A 19,667-nucleotide genomic window follows, 5' to 3' on the forward strand; every position below is an offset into this window, starting at 1 on the left:
TCTGGTGAGACCTCACCTGGAGTATTGTGTCCAGCTATGGGACCCCCAGCACAAGAGGGACATGGACCTGCTGGAGCAGGTTCAGGGAAAGGCCACAAAGATGATCAGAGGGCTGGAGAACCTCTCCTGTGAAGACAGGCTGAAAGAATTGGGGCTGTTCAGCCTGGAGAAAAGAAGGCTCTGGGGAGACTTTATAGCAGCCTTCCAGTACCTGAAGGAGGCCTGCAACAAGGCTGGGGAAGGACTGTTTAGAAGGGCTTGGAGTGATAGGATGAGGGCCAATGGTCTGAAACTGGAGCAGGGGAGACTTAGGTTGAACATCACGAGGAAGTTCTGCACAATGAGAGTGGTGAAATACTGGAACAGGTTGCCCAGAGATGTGGTTGAGGCTCTGTCCCTGAAGATATTCAAGATGAGACTTGATGTGTCTCTGGGCATCCTGACCTAGTTGGATGTGTCCCTGCTGACTGCAGGGGGGTTAGACAAGATGACCTTTGACTCTTCCAACCTGATGCAACCTGTGAATCTGTGAAGTATGCAAGTATCTAGCTGCCGGGGAGCTCCCAGGGTCAGATGCTCGTAGGCTGCAGATGTTCTTGACTCCATCCTTCAAGACTTCCAACACGAGTAGCTCTGTCCTTGCTTTGTCCTGGCTTTTTCCGTCTTAAAAACATCTCTTGGTTTCTCAATTTCCTCATCACTTCGAATAATCTTCAGACTAGCTCATGTGAGGTTTAAATAAGTATCCCTGTGCTGGGCAACTAGCTTAAACCAAATGCTGACAAGTGTCAGTTTGAGGTGGCCTCACAGGGAACTGGTGCTTCAGATTCCATATGGAATTTAAAGTGGTCGCAGCCTTTGTGGAAAGGGAGCTTATGTGCTCTGATCATCAATGCCAAAGCTTTGAATTGCTAGGAGTAAAGTTCTGTTAAAAAAGAAAAGAAATCAGTATGAAGAGGTGATCTGATTTTAACCAGCTTCTAAATCATATTTGTAGCTTGCTTTAGTTTGCTTGAGTACCAAAATGCCCATGAGCTTTGTCTGTGTAAAATGCATGCACTGGGGTGACTAATAGGTTTAAATTAAAAAGAATAAAACAAGACCTACAACAAACCAACCAAAAAAAACCCACCCTAAAAACCAGCACAAATAGTTCTTTGAGGAAGCCAGTTATGAAGCATATCATGGCTGAACCAAACATTAAATAGAGCTTAATCTTTTACACTACCTTTTTAGATGGCAGTGTCTGAGTTGAACTAGGATTTCCCTTAAGATTGCATCATGTCTGTTAAGAGTAACACCTGAAAGTTTTATGTACATGTTAATAGCTTCTTTGTGGCTCAGCTGTCCCCTCATAATGGACATGAAACAACAGAGACTGGAGCACTGCCTTATGAAGAAAGGCTGAGAGACCTGGGGCTTTTTAGTCTGGAGAGGAGAAGACAGAGAGAGGATCTAATAAATGTCTATAAATGTGAGGGCTGGGTGTCAGGAAGGAAAGGACAGCCTCCTCTCACTTGCACCCTGTGGTAGGACAAGGAGCAGTGGATGTAAACTACAACACAGGAAGTTCCACCTCAACATGAGGAAGAACTTCCTTACTGTAAAGGTCACAGAACACTGGAACAGGCTGCCCAGAGAGATTGTGGAGTCGTCTTCTCTGGAGGCTTTCAAAAGACCTGTCTGGATGTGTTCCTGTGCAACCTGCACTAGATTCTGTGGTCCTGCTCTGGCAGGGGGGGGGTTGGACTCAAAGATCTCTAGAGGGCCCTCCAACCCCTAACATCCTATGAACAAGGAACAGAGAAAATGTGGTGAGCAAATAAAGCATCCAAGGAAGGAAAGCTCAGGAGTTTGTAGGCTGCAATTCCTGTTGCTGCCCATGCCCACCACAGCTGTGTTCATGGAATCATAGATTGGTTTGGGTTGGAAGGGACCTTAAAGATTCCTCATGCCCTGTCACTTTTTCAAGGAGCTGATAGTCTGTACTTATTTTTATTTTTCACAGAATATTTGTGCTTGAAATGTGACACAATAAAGCACATTATTCACTTTTTTTCCTAACCTCCTTCAGTAGAGCCAAAGGATTCAGATGCTTGTCAGTCAAAGACGAGCAAGTGATTGTTTTCACCTGCCCCATCTGTAGACAGACATAAGGGGGAGCTGTGTGCAGTGAGGATAAATGGTGTGTGAGATGGCTTTTTTAACTCCAGTATTCATCTCTGGCAAGGGAGCTTGTCTGACATGAGTCAGCAAGCACAGGGTTCCTGAGTCTCAGATAATTCTGCTGGTAATCATAGCTTGTCTGAACAGCAATGCAATAAAATCTAACTGCTGCTGATTATTTATTTGCTTCCTTCTTCCTTTTAGTAGCAGGGACACTATACCACTTCTCTGCTTGAGAGGGGTGTTAAGAATAGAGGAATGAACTTTGATGTGAGAAGATATTCCAGGCAGATAAAGATTTTCGCCTAGGGTAGGTAAAACAAAATAAGGAAGGGGAAGAGTATGTTTGCTTCCTAGTGGTTGGAAGAGTTAAAGAGCAAAGTTCAAATGGCAGATTTGGTAGGAAATTCCTGATAAGAAAGATGAGATTGCTCAACTAGGAACAATACTGTTCTGAAAAATCCTGTCAGCAGCAGGCATGTGTTTGAAAATCTGCTCTGCTCCTAACAAAGACTTTGAAGATGTTTCTGAGGATGGTAGCCTCACAATTTCATCTGGATTTTCTGTGATGCAAATCATCACATTTTATTCCCCTGCAGTTGACTCCCGGTTTTTATGCTTTCATTTAAATTGTATCAAAATGGGAATTGAAGTAGCCAGTGACTTTGGCTTAGATTTGAATGCAGATGTGTCAGTGTGCATATATTACCAGGTATTGACATCTCTTTGTGATGGTGGTGGGTTATTTGTTTGTTTGTTTGTTTTTCTGCAGGTTGTGGGAAACAGGTTGGAAACAGCGCTACTACAAAAACAAATTTGATGTCGATGCATCTGATGAGAAATTCCGCCGCAAAGTTGTGCAGTCCTATGTGGAAGGGCTTTGCTGGGTTCTCAGATATTATTATCAGGTATTTCAAAATTTCTCCTTTGAAACCTCGCCTTTCTTTTGTGTCTGCACCCTGGTTTAGTTTAGGAAACTGTAATCGTCTGTGCTCATTTTTTTTTTCGAAAGCAGTGAGGTTACTCTTAAGCTTTTTCCAAGGCTTTTGACACTGGCCCCTGTAAACTGCTCCTAGAGAAGCTGACATGTTATGGCCTAGATAGGTGTTTGGTGTGGTGGGTGGGAAACTGGCTGGCTGGCCTTACCCAGAGGGTGGCAATAAACAGTTCTCTCTCAGCATGGCAGCCAGTCAGAAATGGGGTCCCCCAGGGATTGATCTTGGGCCCAATGCTGTTCAATATAGAATCATAGAATCAAGAAGAAGGCTGGAAGAGACCTCAAAGATCATCGAGTCCAACCTGTCACCCTAAACCTCATGACTATCTAAACCATGGCACCAAGTGCCACGTCCAATCCCCTCTTGAACACCTCCAGGGATGGTGACTCCACCACCTCCCTGGGCAGCCCATTCCAATGGCCAACCACTCTCTCTGTGAAGAACTTTCTCCTCACCTCCAGCCTAAACCTCCCCTGGCGCAGCTTGAGACTGTGTCCTCTTGTTCTGGTGCTGGTTGCCTGGGAGAAGGTCTTCGTAAGTCATCTGGATGTTGGCATCAAGAGCACCCTGATGAAGTTTGCAGGTGACACCGAAATGGGTGAGGAGGTTGACACTCCAAAAAGGAGAGCCAGCCTCCAGGAAGACCTGGACAGGCTGAATAAGTGGGCTAGCAAGAATCTTTTGAAGTTCAGTGGGACACATGTAGGGAACACATAACCTGGGAATACATAACCCAGGAGTGCAGCTCAGACTGGCATCCACCTGGCTGGAGAGCAGCCCTGGAAAAGGGACTTGGGAGTCTTGGTGGATGACAAGCTCAGCAGGAGTGAGCAGTGAGCTGCAGGACGCTGGGTTGCATCAACAAGGGCATTACCAGCAGAAATAAAGAAGTCATTGTCCCGCTCAGCACTTGTTAGGCCACACCTGTAGCCTGCAGTTTTGGTCCCTGCTCTACAAAAGGTGTGGACAGGCTAGAAAATGTCTAGAAAAGGGCCACAAGAATGGTCAGAGGACTGGAAGCCCTGGCTTGTGAGGAAAGGCTGAGACAAGTGGGTTTGTTCAGCCTTGAGAAGAGGAAGGCTTAGGGGAGACCTTGTTATTGTGAAGCAGTACATAAAGAGCGGCTACCAGGAAGATGGAGACTCCCTTTTTACAAGGGGTCACAAGGAAAAGACAAGGAGTGATGGGGACAAGTTACTGCTGGGGAGATTCCCACTGGACTCCAGAAGAAAACGTTTCCCCATAAGAACAGTTAGAGATTGGAATCATCTCCCAAGGGAAGCAGTGGATTCTCCCACATGGCTCAGTTTTAAGACTCAGCTTGTCAGGGTGTTGGCACATCTTGTTTTGACTACATTATCACCCAGAAAGGTTGGACCAGATGATCCTCAGGGTCCCTTCCAACCTGACACTCTGTGATTCTGTGAAGATATACAGTAAGTAGTTGTCCATTCTGTTGAACACTCAAGATTTGAATGCAGTTTTTGTCTCTCACATACAGTAACAATACTTTTTAGTTTATTCAGGGCTGATGCCTACTTTTCCTATGCAGTAGGTAGCCATGCAGAGTGAAATTGCAGATGACTAAATTAAGTGAACAAAGAACAACGCTTGTAAGATGCTAGTAAGAATTTGAAAGTAATAGAGTTGTCAGTCTCCTTCATAGATTGTAATGATGTTCTATGAAGTGTATTGTGATTGAAGTAATCTATGTCTGATTTAAATCTTTTGATAATTGAGATGTCAGATTGGCAAGAGATTAGTTAGGCATTGGGGTTTGTTGCACCCATGGTTAATAACTAGCTCCGTGCCCTGAAGACAAAGTGAGTTAGATCTTGTGTGTGACCTGGGAACAGAATGTACTCAGGTTGCTGAAACTGATTTCTCTCAGCAGGGCTTTGTCACTTGAACACTGTAGAATACAAAGGGAATGTGTCTATGTCCCATCCCCCTTCCCCATTAATTAGTTGAATTTGGAATCGGACTTCTCTGTTGTGGTGGGTGAAAACTGAGTTCAAGGTTTTCAAGTCTGTTGCAGTTGATAGTAGCTCTCTTTGCAAAGGGCCTGTGTAACCTGGGCACCTTTATAGGTGAAAATTCCTATGATTCACAGATTGCAGTAGGTTGGAAGGGACTCACAAAGGTCATCTTGTCCAATCCCCCCGCAGTCAGCATGGACACCTCCAACTGCATCAGGCTTCCTAGGGCCCTGTCAAGTCTGATCTTGAAAGTCTCCAGGAATGGGGCCTCAACCACATCCCTGGGCAACCTGTTCTTGTATTGTACCACTTACTGTAGAGAACTGCACACAGTTAAGATCTGCTGAAAGCAAACCGTGTCACTGTTAACCATGGCAGGGTATATGCCAAGAACTCTGTGTGCCCATATGTGCCCAAAGTGTGTAAATGCATTTAGCTGTAGGTATCTTCTTGCTGGAAAACTGTGTCAATGTGACTGTAAAAGTTTGGATTTTAAGGAAGATTTGGGAGCTTAAAGAAAGGGAGTTAAGGCAAAAATGAGATCATGTTGATGAAATGACCAAAGTATGCTCATTTGAAGTACCTGAAGGGGGCCTACAAGAAAGCTGGGAAGGGACTTTCAACAAGGGCCTGTAGTGATAGAGTGAGAGGGAATAGATTGAAGCTTGAGGAGGGCAGATTTAGAATGGAGATTAGAAAGAAGTTCTTCCCAGTGAGGGTGGCAAGACACTGGAACAGGTTGCTCAGGGTTGTGGATGCCCCTTCCCTGGAAGTGTTCAAGGCCAGATTGGATGAAGCCTTGATCAGCCTGGTCTAGTGGAAGGTGTCCCTGCCCATGTCATGGGGGTTGGAACTAGACGATCTTCAAGGTTCCTTCCAATCCAAACTCATTCTGTAAATCTATGAATGTTGTGAAGTTATGTTTGGTTTTTATCCAAAGAAGTGTGCATGGGTTGTGTGTTCATGCTGTGTGTTGGTGGCTGTGGCCTTGTACAGACAATCACTGTGTGCTTTTCACACTGTTCAAACTGGAGCTGTGTTTGCAGGTGCAAATTCTGTGGCTTTAAATATATGGGAGCTAGAAGACAGCCATATAGCAACCCTAAAACCATATGGGCAAGTCCCTCTGCAACACTCACCAGTTCAGCTGGTAAAAAACCACTTCAGTTACTGAGGTTTATGTAGGTGACTCCTTGTCCTTTGGAGTTTGTAGATGTTCTGGCTGAAGTGACTGAGGCATGTAGAAGTGGTAGATGGTTTCAGCTGCAAAGAAAATAGATCAGTGAGGTTAACAACAACTTCAGACAGGATCATAGGAAATTGAGAAGGAGTGCCAAGAAGACCTCAAGGAAAAGTTGCTGTGCAGAAGATATTTTCTGTTTCAGAAGTGTTCCAAGAAAAAAAACTTGATGGAAGTACACAGTTGTTTATATGTTCAATATACAAAGTCTAGTTGGAGGCCTGGACCTAGTGGGGTCACTCAGGGGTTGGTACTGGGGTCAGTGCTGTTCAATATATTCATCAGTGACCCGGATGAGGGCACAGAGTGCACTGTCAGCAGGTTTGCTGATGGCACCAAACTGGGAGCAGTGACTGACACTCCCTTAGGCTGTGCTGTCATTCAGCCAGACCTGGACAGGCTGGAGAGTTGGGTAGGGAGAAACTCAATGAAGTACAAGGACAAGTGTAGAGTCTTGCATCTGGGAAAGAACAACCTCATGGACCAGTATAGGCTGGGGACTGAGCTGTTGGAGAACAGCATAGGGGAAAGAGACCTTAGCGGTCCTAGTGGACAGGATGACCGTGAGCCAAGGAATGTGCCCTGGTGGCCAAGAAGGCCAATGGCATCCTGGGGTGGATTAGAAGGGCTGTGGTTCATAGGTCAAGAGAGGTTCTTCTCCCCCCTCTACTCTGCCCTGGTGAGGCCACATCTGGAATATTGTGTCCAGTTTCTGGGACCCTTGGTTCAAGAAGGACCTCAGGGAACTGCTTGAAAAGAGTCCAGCACAGAGTCACAAAGATGCTGAAGGCAGTGGAACATCTCCATTGTGAAAAAAGGCTGAGGGAGCTGGGGCTCTCTAGCTTGGAGCAGAGGAGCCTGAGGGGTGACCTCATTCCTCTTGATAAAGATGTGCAGGGCAGTGTTAGGAGGATGGAGCCAGGCTCTGCTCAGTGATGTCCAATGACAGGACAAGGGGCCATGGGTGCAAGCTGGAGCAGAGGAGGTTCCATGTGAATATAGGGAAAAACTTCTTCATTGTGAGGGTGACAGAGATCTGGAGCAGGCTGTCCAGAGAAGTTGTGGAGTCTCCTTCTCTGGAGACATTCAAAACCCACCTGGTTGTGTTCATGTGTGACCTGACCTGCTCTGGCAGGGAGGTTGGACTGGATGATCTTTCAAGGACCCTTCCAACCCCTGACATTCTGTGATCCTGTGATGTTTAGGCTTCGGTGTTGCTGTTTTGCCTCATATTCAGATTACTCAAGAAGGCAGCAAATCTCTCTCTAGACCTTCTGAAAATTACATGGCAGACTTAAAATACTGGGGAAAGAACCCCAAAAGTGTGAGATACTTGCACATGCTGCTGTTTGTCCTTGCACTGCAGAACTATGTGTAAGCAAGATGCTGTAACCTGCAGTATGTGGGCAGTCTGTATCAGTGTGGAGCAGTAATCAAATGGACTTCTGCCCATATAGAAGTTAGATTGGGAAGCTGTTGGGCTGGGGTGATTAAAAAGCTAATAATGCAGAGCATGTTCAGTGGTGAGGATATCTGTTTGGGGGGGGGGAGGGGAAACAAACAAAACAAGAAAGCAAAAAAAAATTAATCCACCTGGCTTTTGAAAAATACTGAAACCATCTGAAGAATTGCATCTAATAATTATAGTCTCTGTAATTTTATAGCAAAAATATCACTGGAAGAGCCTCATTGACATTTACTTGTTCAACATTGGAAGTCAAAATAGTAGGGTTTTGTTTCAAGTGGCACTGCTAAGAAAAATAGCTGAGGAGGGGAAAACTTGACTTGGACCTTCCAGAGCCACATTTCCTTTACCAAGTGCATTGTGTTCTGATGTGTTTTGAGTTTACTTTATTTTCTCCTTTTGGAGAGTTATTTTGCCTCTTTCAAGTGAAGGCACTTTAGATTTCCCAACATTCAAGACAGAAGAATAAGAGAGGGGAAAAGCAAAATGCTACTCAGAGCTTGTGATTGTGCTGATATTGAATGAAGAAGTGACAATTAAAACCAGAATACTTTGTAACATGCAACAAACACCATTCACATTTTCACACCTTGTGGAGTGTGTCATATAAGGGTTCTCTGATACCCCATATCACACAGTCACAGATTGCATTGGATTTGAAGGGACCCTCAAAGCTCATCCAACCCCAGTGCAGTCAGCAGGGACTCCAACTCCATCAGGCTGCCCAGGGACACATCGAGTCTGATCTTGAAGGTCTCCAGGGCCAGTGCCTCAACCACATCCCTGGGCAACCTGTTCCAGTATTTCACCACTCTCATTGTCAAGAACTTCTTCCTGATGTCCAACCTAAATCTCCCCTGCTCAAGTTTCAAACCATTGCCCCCTGTCCTATCACTCCAAGCCCTTCTAAACAGTCCTTCTCCAGCCTTCAGATATTGAAATGTAGGTTCTAAAGTCCAGGGTGGACAGCCCCAATTCTTTCAGACAGTTAACCCAAGTTAGTGGTGGGACTTTGCACTGAGAAATGCTAGTGCAGGTTGTGTGCTGCCAGAAAAATGCTTCTGTTCCTGAGAGGCCTCTATAATGGCTCTCCATCTGGCATGATTCTGACCAGCAGGATGAGGGAGGTGATTCTTCCTGCTCTGCTCTCCTGTAACCCCACCTGGATTACTGCATCCAGTTCTGGTGCCCCCAGCATAAGAAGAACATGGAACTGCTGGAGCAGGTCCGGAGGAGGCCACTAAGATGATCAGAGGGCTGGAGAACCTCCCCTATGGGGACAGGCTGAGAGAGTTGGGGCTGTTCAGCCTAGTGAAGAGAAGGCTTCAGGGAGACCTTAGGGTTGGAAGTGGCTGATCCTTGAGGTCCCTTCCAACCCTGACTGATTCTATGATTCTGTGTTCAGCAAGGCCAAGTGCAAGGTCCTACACCTGGGTTGGGCAATTCCAAGCACAAGCACAGGTTGGGTGAGGAGTGGCTCAAGAACAATCTGAAGGAGTACTTGGGGGTGTCAGCTGATGAAAAACTCACCTTGAGCCAGCAGTGGTTGCTGGCAGCCCAAAAGGCAGCCATGTGCTGGGCTGCATCCAAAGCAGGGACAGGGAGGGGATTCTGCCCCTCTGCTCTTGTGAGCTCCCATGTGGAATACTGTGTCCAGTTCTGGTGCCCCCAGCATAAGAGGGATATGGCCCAGCAGGAGCAGGTCTAGAGGAGCCACAAAGATGATCAGAGGGCTGGAGAACCTCCCCTATAGGGACAGGTTGAGGGAGTTGGGATTGTTCAGCCTAGAGAAAAGAAGGGTCCAAGGAGAGCTTATAGCAGCCTTCCAGTACCTGAAGGGGGCTACAAGGAAGCTGGGAAGGGACTTTTGACAAGGGCTTACTGTGATAGGATGAGAGGGAATGGATTGAAGCTTGAGGAGGGCAGATTTAGACTGGAGATTAGGAAGAAATTCTTTCCCGTGAGGGTGGCGAGACACTGGAACAGGTTGCCCAGGGAGGCTGTGGACAGCCCCTTTCTGGAAGTGTTCAAGGCCAGGTTGGATGAGGCCCTGAGCAACCTGGGCTAGTGGGAGGTGTCTCTGTCCATGGCAGGGGTGTTGGAACTGGAGGATCTTCAGGTTCCTGTGATAATGCCAGTGGTCTCCTTTCCCTGCCCTGTGCACTCACTCACTCTAGTTTGGCCATGAAAAGTTAAGTCCCACCCTGAAGTCCAAAGGCAAGCACTCTTCTCTATTCATGGGGACTTTTTTTTTTTTTTTTTTTTTTTTACTGCTGGCCTGAATGTTCTCATCTTTAGTGACTGGGCTGTGTGACTTACTGTTTTCTTGTCCCTTTCTGATTTGTCTGCTTTTGTTTATCTCTCCTAGGGCTGTGCATCCTGGAACTGGTATTACCCTTTTCACTACGCTCCGTTTGCTTCTGACTTTGAGGGTATTGCAGACATGCCTTCAGATTTCGAGAAGGGCTCCAAACCGGTAGGGCATCTTTAATCTATTGATGGTTTAACAGCCTGGCAGAAGTGTCCTACATATCCTTGTTTCATTTCAACAGTTTAAGCCTCTTGAACAACTTATGGGAGTGTTTCCAGCCGCAAGTGGAAATTTTCTGCCACCAACATGGAGGAAACTGATGACAGATCCAGTAAGAATCCTTGTTTTCCTCTCTGTAAGGTTGTGATGTCTTGTAGTTGTGGGAACGTGACTTACTGCTGCTTACTTCAGGCAGAAAAGTAATGGAGACCAGGAGGGAATGGTTTTGGTAGGTTGCAGAGATTCCTCAAAGATCCTTGAAAGTGATTCTTTGATTTCAGATGTTTCAGTGAGAAATGTTCTTTTGTGACTCTTATGCTTGAGGAAGATTGTTTATTGCTGTACAGAAGCCTTGCAAAACTTAACTGGGGAACTTCACCCAGTTATCTGCAATTATGCAGGACATAGAACTGTTGGAGTGAGTCCAGAGGAGGGCCACAAAGATTATCCAAGGGCTGGAGCACCTCTGCTGTGAGATAGACTGAGGGAGCTGGGGTTATTCATCCTGCAGAAGATAAAACTCTGTGGGGGACCTTAGAGCTGCCTTGCAATACCTGAAGGGATCCTACAGGAAGGCTGGAGAGGGATTTTTCATAAGCGTGTCCGGAGACAAGGGACAGTGGTTTGAAGCTAAAGGAGAGTAGGTTTAGACTGGCTCTTAGGAAGAAGTTCTTCAGTACAAGGGTGGTGGACTGTGGAACAGGTTGCCCAGGGAGGTTGTGGATGCCCTGGAGGTGTTTGAGGCCAGGTCAGATAAGGCCCTGACCAACCAAGTCTAGTTGAGAGGTGTCCATGGCAGGGAGGTTGGAGTAGATGATCTCTAAGTTCCCTTCCAACCTGAGCCATTCTATGATTGATTCTACAATTCTGTCCTGCTTAATTTCTTGTTTTGATACCATCAGTAGTGGAAGTGCCCTACCACACTTTGTGTTTAAATGGCATTTCATAAACATTGTCAAAGCCCTTTACGTCCTCCTTAGCTCTGTTTGCTTACCTGTGCTGTGCAGTACTAGATGACATTCTGAGTCAATTTCATAACTGACTTTTAATGATTTATTTTTTATTTTCTGAACTGCAGGAATCAAGCATAATTGACTTCTACCCTGAAGATTTTGCTATTGATTTAAACGGGAAGAAATATGCTTGGCAAGGTGAAGTTTCAACTTCCTTTTGGGTTTTTTCTTTGGGCTATAGAAGCCTGACCTTAGAATCTATTTAAAAACAGGAAGAAAAAGGAAGATTATCTTAGTGAGATAATGACACAAAAAGTCACATAGGTAACATGTGGTACTTGATGCAGGGGAGAAGTATCTTGCAGCAGGTACATTTTGGAGAAGAAATTAGGATGAAGAACAAATTATGGTTCAGTAACTGATTTAGGATTGGCAATGATTATTAGTACTTTCAGCAATCATTCTAGATTTGTTAATTTGTCCTGAACTAGATTAATAATTTTTTTTTTGTATTTTTATCAGCCTTTACTGTGTAATTACCTTTTGTCTCTTTTGCATTTAATTAATGGATCTTTCTCTGTTCAATCAGTGGCTCGTTAGTACCTTGTGCAAAATGCTTTGGGAAGTACAGAAGTACTTGGATGCATACAAAGAATGAATAACCAGCTGCAGTATTTAATGCAGCTTCTTCTTTCTTTAGAGAATGATAATTGTAAAGGTCTGTCAAATTTTTTGTGGTTGGTTTCACTGTTCAGCCAATAGTGTCACATCTCAATTGTAGCTGTAATTGGTTGAGCAGAAAACAGAACACAGTATATTAGATAGATGATTCTGCCCCTCTGCTCTGGTGAGACCTCACCTGGAATACTGTGTCCAGCTATGGGACCCCAACACAAGAGAGACATGGACCTGCTGGAGCAGGTTCAGAGGAGGATTTACAAAGACGATCAGAGGGCTGGAGCACCTCTCCTGTGAGGACAGGCTGAAAGAATTGTGACTGTTCAACTTGTAGAAATGAAGGCGCTGGGGAGATCTTGTAGCATCCTTCCAGTACCTGAAGGACCATTTAGAAGGGCTTCTAGTAATAGGACGAGGGGCAATGGTCTGAAACTGGAGCAGGGTGGATTTAGGTTGCATATCAGGAGGAAGTTCTTCACAATGAGAGTGGTGAAATACTGAAACAGGCTACCCAGGGATATGGTTGAGGCCCTGTCCCTGGAGACATTCAAGATCAGACTTGATGTGTCCCTAGACAGCCTGATGTAGCTCAAGGTGTCCCTGCTGACTGCACTGGGGCATTGGACAGGATGACCTTTGAGGGTCCCTTCCAGCCCAGTGCAATCTGTGAATCACACTCATGAGTGAGGCAGATGTGGATGGAGGTTGCTGCATTCCTGTGCCTGCCGAGGACTGGGAAGGAGTACGAGGATGGAGGCATGCATGGAGATGAGTTTGCTTTTCTTCCTGCACCACCACTGAACTATTCTATGATTCTATTTTTCTCTAAACAGCCTGTTTCACAACCCTGAAAACCTGGTGCCATACTTGTTAGTTCTGTTAGATCTTTCCTTGCTAGTGTCTTTATTTTTTTGTTCCAACAAGTGTGTGTGTGTGGGGGGGGAAATAATCATGTTTTGTTTTTTATTAGGTGTTGCCTTATTGCCATTTGTTGATGAGCGACGCCTTAGAGCTGCCCTGGAAGAAGTCTACCCTGACCTCACTCCTGAAGAAAGTAAGAATTATGATTGGTTTACCCTAAATGACCACAGTATAATAGACATTTGATTGTTTAAGTTATGGCAGGCTGTAGCCTCTTCTTCATGGATGGTGCTGGTGATTAGAATGATCCTTGATGGGTTTGATTTTGTAGCTCTTTTTGCTTACTTTTCTTTTGCTCAAGTAGACTTGCAGAAGACTTCTAACAGTATATGCTGTAAATGTAATGAATATGTTGCCATCAGAAGAACAAACTGTTTCCAAGCTAGAGCTGATGGTAAGGCTTGTCAGGTGTATTGGCTGTTTTGACCAGCAGCTGGCTGTGTGCAGTTAGGATAGGTGAAGCTTCTTTTTTGACTTACATAGGGAAAAGTATGTACACTGTACAAAAATCATAGCTGGTTCTTGTAGGGAGACTGCTGGGGAAGTGTGTTGGGTTTTGGGGAGCTTTATTTTGTTGGGTCTTGGTTTATTTTTTGGTTTTGGTTGGTTGGTTTTTGTTGGTTTGGGTTTTTTTTACCCAGCCTGTCTGTACCTTCAACATTACTCTGTTCTAAATTCAACATTTCTCCTATTAAACACCAGATCCTTCTTGTTTCACTGTCTGTCAACTACCCTTGTGACCAGTGACAGTTTGTTCTGGGCAGAGACCCTTTCTTTCTAACCACTCTGCAAGATTTACCCTGAGTCACAGTGGAGCTTTTCTTTTGTGGAGGTGCCAACAAGACAGTGTGCCGGTCTGCTGTGTTTCTTCCTTCCCTCTTTGCTTTGAACTCTTATCCTGTTTTCTTCATCTTTTCTAGGCAGAAGGAACAGCCTTGGTGGTGATGTTCTCTTTGTTGGTAAACACCATCCACTTTGTGACTTTATTGTAGAACAGTACAAGACCAAAAATACAGAGGTAGGTTGCACTTTGTCCTTAGGGGATTGTGTAAATGCTGAGAGTGGAGGTCCAAAAGAGTGCTTCAGATGGAAAATTATTTTTTCCACAGCCAGTGGATATACCCCCGGAGCTGTGCCATGGAATCCAGGGAAAGCTTACACTGAATGACAATGCTGTTCTTCCAGATCAGTGAGTATGAGTTCTTTGATGCTGAAGGATCTTTCCTTCTTATATGTCTGCATTTAAATGAAAGTATCTTTGTGCCTTCAACAAGAAACCTAAAACTGGTAAGGCAATGCATTTGGTTCTGAGGCTAAAGATACTTTCCATAAGGTTTCGTAGGAGGTAGCCTGATCTAGTTGGAGGTTTCCCTGCTGCCTGCAGGGTGGTTTACAAGATGACCTTTGAGGGTCCCTTCCAACCCAATGCAATCTGTGAGGTATCTATTACCACCAGCATATGTATTTCATATATATATATATTTCATATATATATATATTTCAGAGCTAGGCTTTTAAAGCAGCATCAGCAACCTTTCAAGCACTCTAATGTGTGTGTGTTTAATTGCTGATGAATTTTTGTCATTGCATCTATGGAAGCTGACTTTTTAATATACTAATAACGCTTGAACTTGAATAGGCATATATTTGACATTTATATTATAATTTTAATATTATAAAATTAATGTTATTGTTACAATAATGCTGAAGTTATGATACTATAACATTATATTATAACTTTAATATAATAGAAGTGACCTTGTTCAGTAAGGCCATTTCGTTTTGTCCTCTTTGCTGTTGTATGGATGTTAATTTAGTGCAGTCAGCAGCTTCCAGTAATGCCTGGTGTTTAAAAGAGCAAACCAACAACCATTTTCTCATGACAATACAAAAGCACAGAATCACAGCATGTTAGAGGTTGGAAGTGACCTCCAGAGATCATCAAGTCCAACCCCTCTGCCAATAGCAGGAAAATCTTAATTTCACTAAAGAAAAATCCAGAAAGAGATATATTTTATTGTTTTCCATTTAAGCTGTAGCACTGAATTCAGAACTGTTACCAGCCAGACATACAAAAAATGCTAATGTTTTTTTGTTTTCTAGATAATGTCTTTAGTTTGAGACATTATCAGTGTGATCTTCCCATTGTGCAGCATGCATTCATTTATCTACCTTTGCTTGGAGGCATAAGCAGGTGTTCAGTAACTCATTTGCATTAAATGCACAAACACTCTGGTTTTGTTGGACAGATAATGTATCCTAGGTCACACTCACTAATATACACTTCTTTATTCTTGTCATGGCTTGTGAACAACATGAGCAAGTCAGAGCTGTTGTTGGAATAGCACTGTAGGAAAAAGAAAACTTGGGGCATTTTCTTCCTAAGGGCATGAGAAATGGAGTTGGTTTGTTTGTTTCCTTTTTTTAGTTGAAGTAGTTGTTTGCTAGGGATTCTGTGAAGGTGAGCAGGATTTGTATTGCTACTTCAAAAGAAGTCTGTCTTTGCTGAAAAAAATGGATTAAACCCAGTGCCAGCACATTGTACAGTGTGTGATCTCTGTGTGAGTCTGTGACAGCTCTGTGAACAAGTTGAGCAAAGAAATCTGCTTTCTGATTGACAAGAGTCATCTCCTCAAGCATCTTGTTGGTCTGCTTGAATGGAAGAGGTGAAGTTTTCTGGAGGGAAGCAGCAAAGGGTTAAGATGCTAACTGCCTGTCAGCCTATTAAATCTCTGTTAGAAAGGAGACTCTTTAAGTCCTGTATAAAACAGCTGCTAAGTTTATTTTATTTTTTACTTCAAAGACTTTTTAGCAAAGCAATTTTGTGTCCTCACAGAGTATCTGAATATGTGTCAGGGTCTGGTTTTCTCCTGTCCTCTTAAAACCTGTTGGCTTGTTACAAGCACACACCCTGGCAGTACAAGGAGGTTGCCAAGGTGCACAGTACTGAAGTTTGTAAAGAAGCTGCTGGGCAGTGGGAAGTGTGTGAACCCACTGTTCAACACCAGAGCATCCACAGAGCAGCCACAAAAGTAGTGGCTTTAAGAAATAAGGATTCATTAATTCCAGTGCTTGCAGGAGTATTTGGTTTAAGGGAAAGGCAAGTTAATTTTTAAATCCCTCTTCTGGCTTGCAGGCTTAGTTGACAGAGAAACATGAGTGGTAGCAACAGAAAAAGTAGAGGAAATGGTGAGAAATATGATGGTTTGACAGAGGTTTTTCTCTTTTACCAGGACAGTGGTGTCTCCTGTTCCAATGCTGCGTGATCTAACACAAAATTCTGCAGTCAGGTCAGTAAACTCTGGGGTTTAATGCAATGGCACACAAAAGACAGTAATGAAAACTCAGTCTGATGTTTTGCATTGTTGAATGTGCAGCAGAATCCATCTCTTAATAAAATGCAAGATTTTACTTGAGGGTTTTCTGTAAGAACTGAATCTCAGGTAAGGGTGGTTAAGCAGAGAATGCCTAGCAGTGTGCCCTGCAGGGTTGCCCAAAATGGTCATTTCTCTCTAACTGGGACATCTGGGTCTTTGGCAAACTAAGAGCCACACCTACAGAGCTTGAAAAGTCTGTATCAAGCCTTTTAAATAAACCCAAATGTTCATAAAAGCAAGCCTCCCAGACAGAAGTGGGGATTGATTGAAAACCCTACAGCTGTGGATTTTTTTTCTCTTGGGCTTTTATCCATTTTTATTCCTAGCAATTCCCACAGCATGCATGAGAATATAAGTTTCCTGTCTTTAAGAAGGAAGGAGTAATTTGGCTTGAGTGTGATGTTTGAGAGAATGATAGGGAACTTCATAATGAATAAAAAACCCAATGCAGTCTCCAAGAGTAGCTTTTGTGGTCACAGAAGATTTTAATTACTGTTGCACTTGACAATAAATTTGTGTTGTGTGTTTTATGTCATTCTGTGTATGCAATGCTGGATCCTTTCACTTCTTGAGCTACATAAGACACTTGAAATGCTGAAAATCACTTATGATCTGTCTGCTTATATTTTTTTTTTCCTCCAAGGAGGTGTAGCTTGGCTCAGCTAGAATAACTACCTAGGGGCAGGAAGAAGTGCCAAGTTGTGGCTTGTCAGGATGTTGTGGAAAGGAAGTTCTGAAATGGGGATTTAGTTACTGAGTGATGAGTTAAAGGTAGTTTGTGGCTTTCCATCTGCCACTGTCAGGGGGGTTGAATTGTTTTTGCACTTCTGTCCCTTCCTTCATGGCGAGGATTTTTCTTCCTGCCTTTTGAGATAGTATGAGCAGTCATGATTCTGCTCTTCAGTTCTTGTGATTTGACTGGGTTTTCCAAGGGACCATTATTCTCTTTCCTTTGAGCCTCATTCATTCTCTGTGCTGAACAACAGATGTATTTCAGCTGGAAGAGTGAGATGATTCTGTTTAGCTATTCACTGTTGTCTTTCCTGCCATTGTGAGCATGGGCTGAGAGAGCTGGGGCTGTTCAGCCTGGAGAAGACTCTGGGGGGACGTTATAGTTACTTTCAAATACCCGAAGGGAACCTACAGGAAGGCTGGAGAGGGACTTTTCATAAGGGTGTCTAGTGATAGGTCAAGGAGGAATGGTTTTAAGCTGAGGGAGAGTAGGTTTAGACTGGCTCTTAGGAAGAAGCTCTTCAGTACAAGGGTGGTGAGACTCTGGAATAGGTGACCTAGAGATGATGTGGATGCCTCTTCCCTGGGGGTGTTAAAGGCTAGGTTGGATGGGCAACCAAGGCTAGTTGAGAAGTGTCCCTTCCCATGGCAGGGAGGTTGGAGTAGAAGACCTCTAAGGTCCCTTCCAACCTAAGCCATTCTATGATATCAAAGGGTTAGGTAGCGAGAGAACCACGAGTGGGTTAGTGCTGTGTACTTCATACATGTCCTTAGTGGGACCTACCTGAGACCTGGATGCTTAAACTAAGAGATTGGAATTACTAGGAGTGTGAATGAATTTTCCTAGAGCAAACCCAAGCTGCTGTATAATGTACTAGCAGAAATTAAGCTTTCAGCCACTTTTTGCTCTATTATGCTTCAGTTTGTCTAAAACTGAGATTCTTTCTGTCTGTGCTATGGCAGCCTGTGAACTGAATCAAGTATAATCAGTGCTCTGACTAGAAGACTTGTACTCAAGAGTCTGCAGAACATACTTTCATTACCATGTATAGTTTTCTAGACATGAACCTTTCTTTTGGACTGGCTGTTGATACGGGGAAGGACAAGGTCACCCTGTGGAAAACTGAGACGTCCAAGTCTAATATATAGTCAGTATACCCACATGCAAGAAATGCACTTTGCAATTTCTTGTGGGTTCTTGAAACTTTTACTTTGCTACTGTGTACATTGCTGTTAATAAAGCAGCGATTGCTTTATAATCTTTTAGTCTTAATTATCAAGTAAAGCTAATCCCCAGATATTTTCTCTTAGTATCTCTTTCAAAGATCCGCAGTTCGATGAAGACTTTGTTTTCAAGGCTGTGGTGTTACCTGGTGCAAAGTAAGTATCAGTTTCCATTCTGTTTTTTTTTCATTAGTCTGGATATTTGCTCTGATAAGTATTTATGGAACTATTTTTAACGTGAAGGAAACCTGCTCCAGTTCTGAAGCCAGGAGACTGGGAGAAAACCAACAATGACGGCAGACCATGGAGACCACAGCTGGGTTTTAACCGAGACAGAAAACCAGTCCACTTGGACCAGGCAGCCTTTAGAACGTTAGGGTAAGACTGATGGCATTGGCACTGCTTGCCTTGCGGAGATGACTGTGCTCCTTGATTGCTGTTTTAAAGCAATGAAAACAAAACCAAAGGGGATGGGGATGGACTGTCAGAGATTTATAGCCAGCAGGGCAAGGGAGGTGATTTTTAACCCCTCTGCTCCTCTCTGGTGAGACCCCACCTGGAGTACTGCATCCAGTTCTGGAGCCCCTATTACAGGAAAGATCTGGAAAAGCTGGAGCATGTCCAGAGAAGGACCACAAGGATGATCAGAAGGTTGGAGCTCTTCTCCTATAAGGACAGACTTGGAGAGTTGGGACTATTCAGTCTGGAGAAGAGAAGGCTCTGAGGAGGCCTTATTGTGGCCTTCCAGGATCTGAAGGGGGCTACAAGAAAGCTGAGGAGGGACTTTTGAGGGTGTCAGGTAGTGACAGGACTGGGGGGAATGGAACAAAAACAGAAATGGGGAGATTCAGATTGGATGTTAGGAAGAAATTCTTCCCCATGAGGGTGGTGAGAGACTGAAACAGGTTGCCCAGGGAGGTGGTGGAAGTCTCATCCCTGGAGGTTTTTAAGGCCAGGCTTGATGCGGCTCTGAGCAACCTGGTGTAATATGAGGTGTCCCTCAAGACAGACAAGCTCAAGAGTGGGGTGCAAAGCATGCTGGGACTTGGAATTTGGCTCTAGAGCAGCATCAAGGCATGTTGGGGTTTGGAGATAGCTCTAGGGTGATCCATGGGAACTGCTCTAGAGGAGGCCCCAAAGCCTCCTTTGGAGCTAAGAAACAGCTCTAGATTGGGTGCTGAGGCCTGCTGGGAGGTGTTGACAAAACAAATGAACAAAAAAAGGGGAGAGGGTTTGGACTAGATGATCTTCAGAGCTCCCTTCCAACCCAAACCATTCCATGATTATTATGAGGACAGTAATGTCTTTTCTGCTTTAAAAAAGAGGCTTTAAAGCCCTTGTTTGAAGCACACATGTTACACCATACACTCCACTGGATTTTTCAGGGCATTGTCACAATCAGTC

General features: G+C 44.2%; 1 protein-coding gene across 1 annotated transcript in view; it reads left to right on the top strand.

Annotated features, from left to right (window-relative positions):
• XRN2 (5'-3' exoribonuclease 2) overlaps positions 1–19,667 on the top strand; it is a 60,261-nt gene that overhangs the window by 20,843 nt on the left and 19,751 nt on the right. Inside the window, exons 17-26 of the mRNA XM_054383434.1 lie at positions 2,939–3,074; positions 10,217–10,324; positions 10,401–10,490; positions 11,457–11,529; positions 12,980–13,063; positions 13,851–13,948; positions 14,040–14,119; positions 16,164–16,220; positions 18,351–18,419; positions 18,507–18,641. Coding sequence (XP_054239409.1) covers positions 2,939–3,074; positions 10,217–10,324; positions 10,401–10,490; positions 11,457–11,529; positions 12,980–13,063; positions 13,851–13,948; positions 14,040–14,119; positions 16,164–16,220; positions 18,351–18,419; positions 18,507–18,641 — 930 coding nt within the window. The remainder of the gene's footprint in view (positions 1–2,938; positions 3,075–10,216; positions 10,325–10,400; positions 10,491–11,456; positions 11,530–12,979; positions 13,064–13,850; positions 13,949–14,039; positions 14,120–16,163; positions 16,221–18,350; positions 18,420–18,506; positions 18,642–19,667) is intronic.

Source organism: Indicator indicator, chromosome 9, assembly GCF_027791375.1.
Source record: "Indicator indicator isolate 239-I01 chromosome 9, UM_Iind_1.1, whole genome shotgun sequence".
Taxonomy (NCBI): domain Eukaryota; kingdom Metazoa; phylum Chordata; class Aves; order Piciformes; family Indicatoridae; genus Indicator; species Indicator indicator.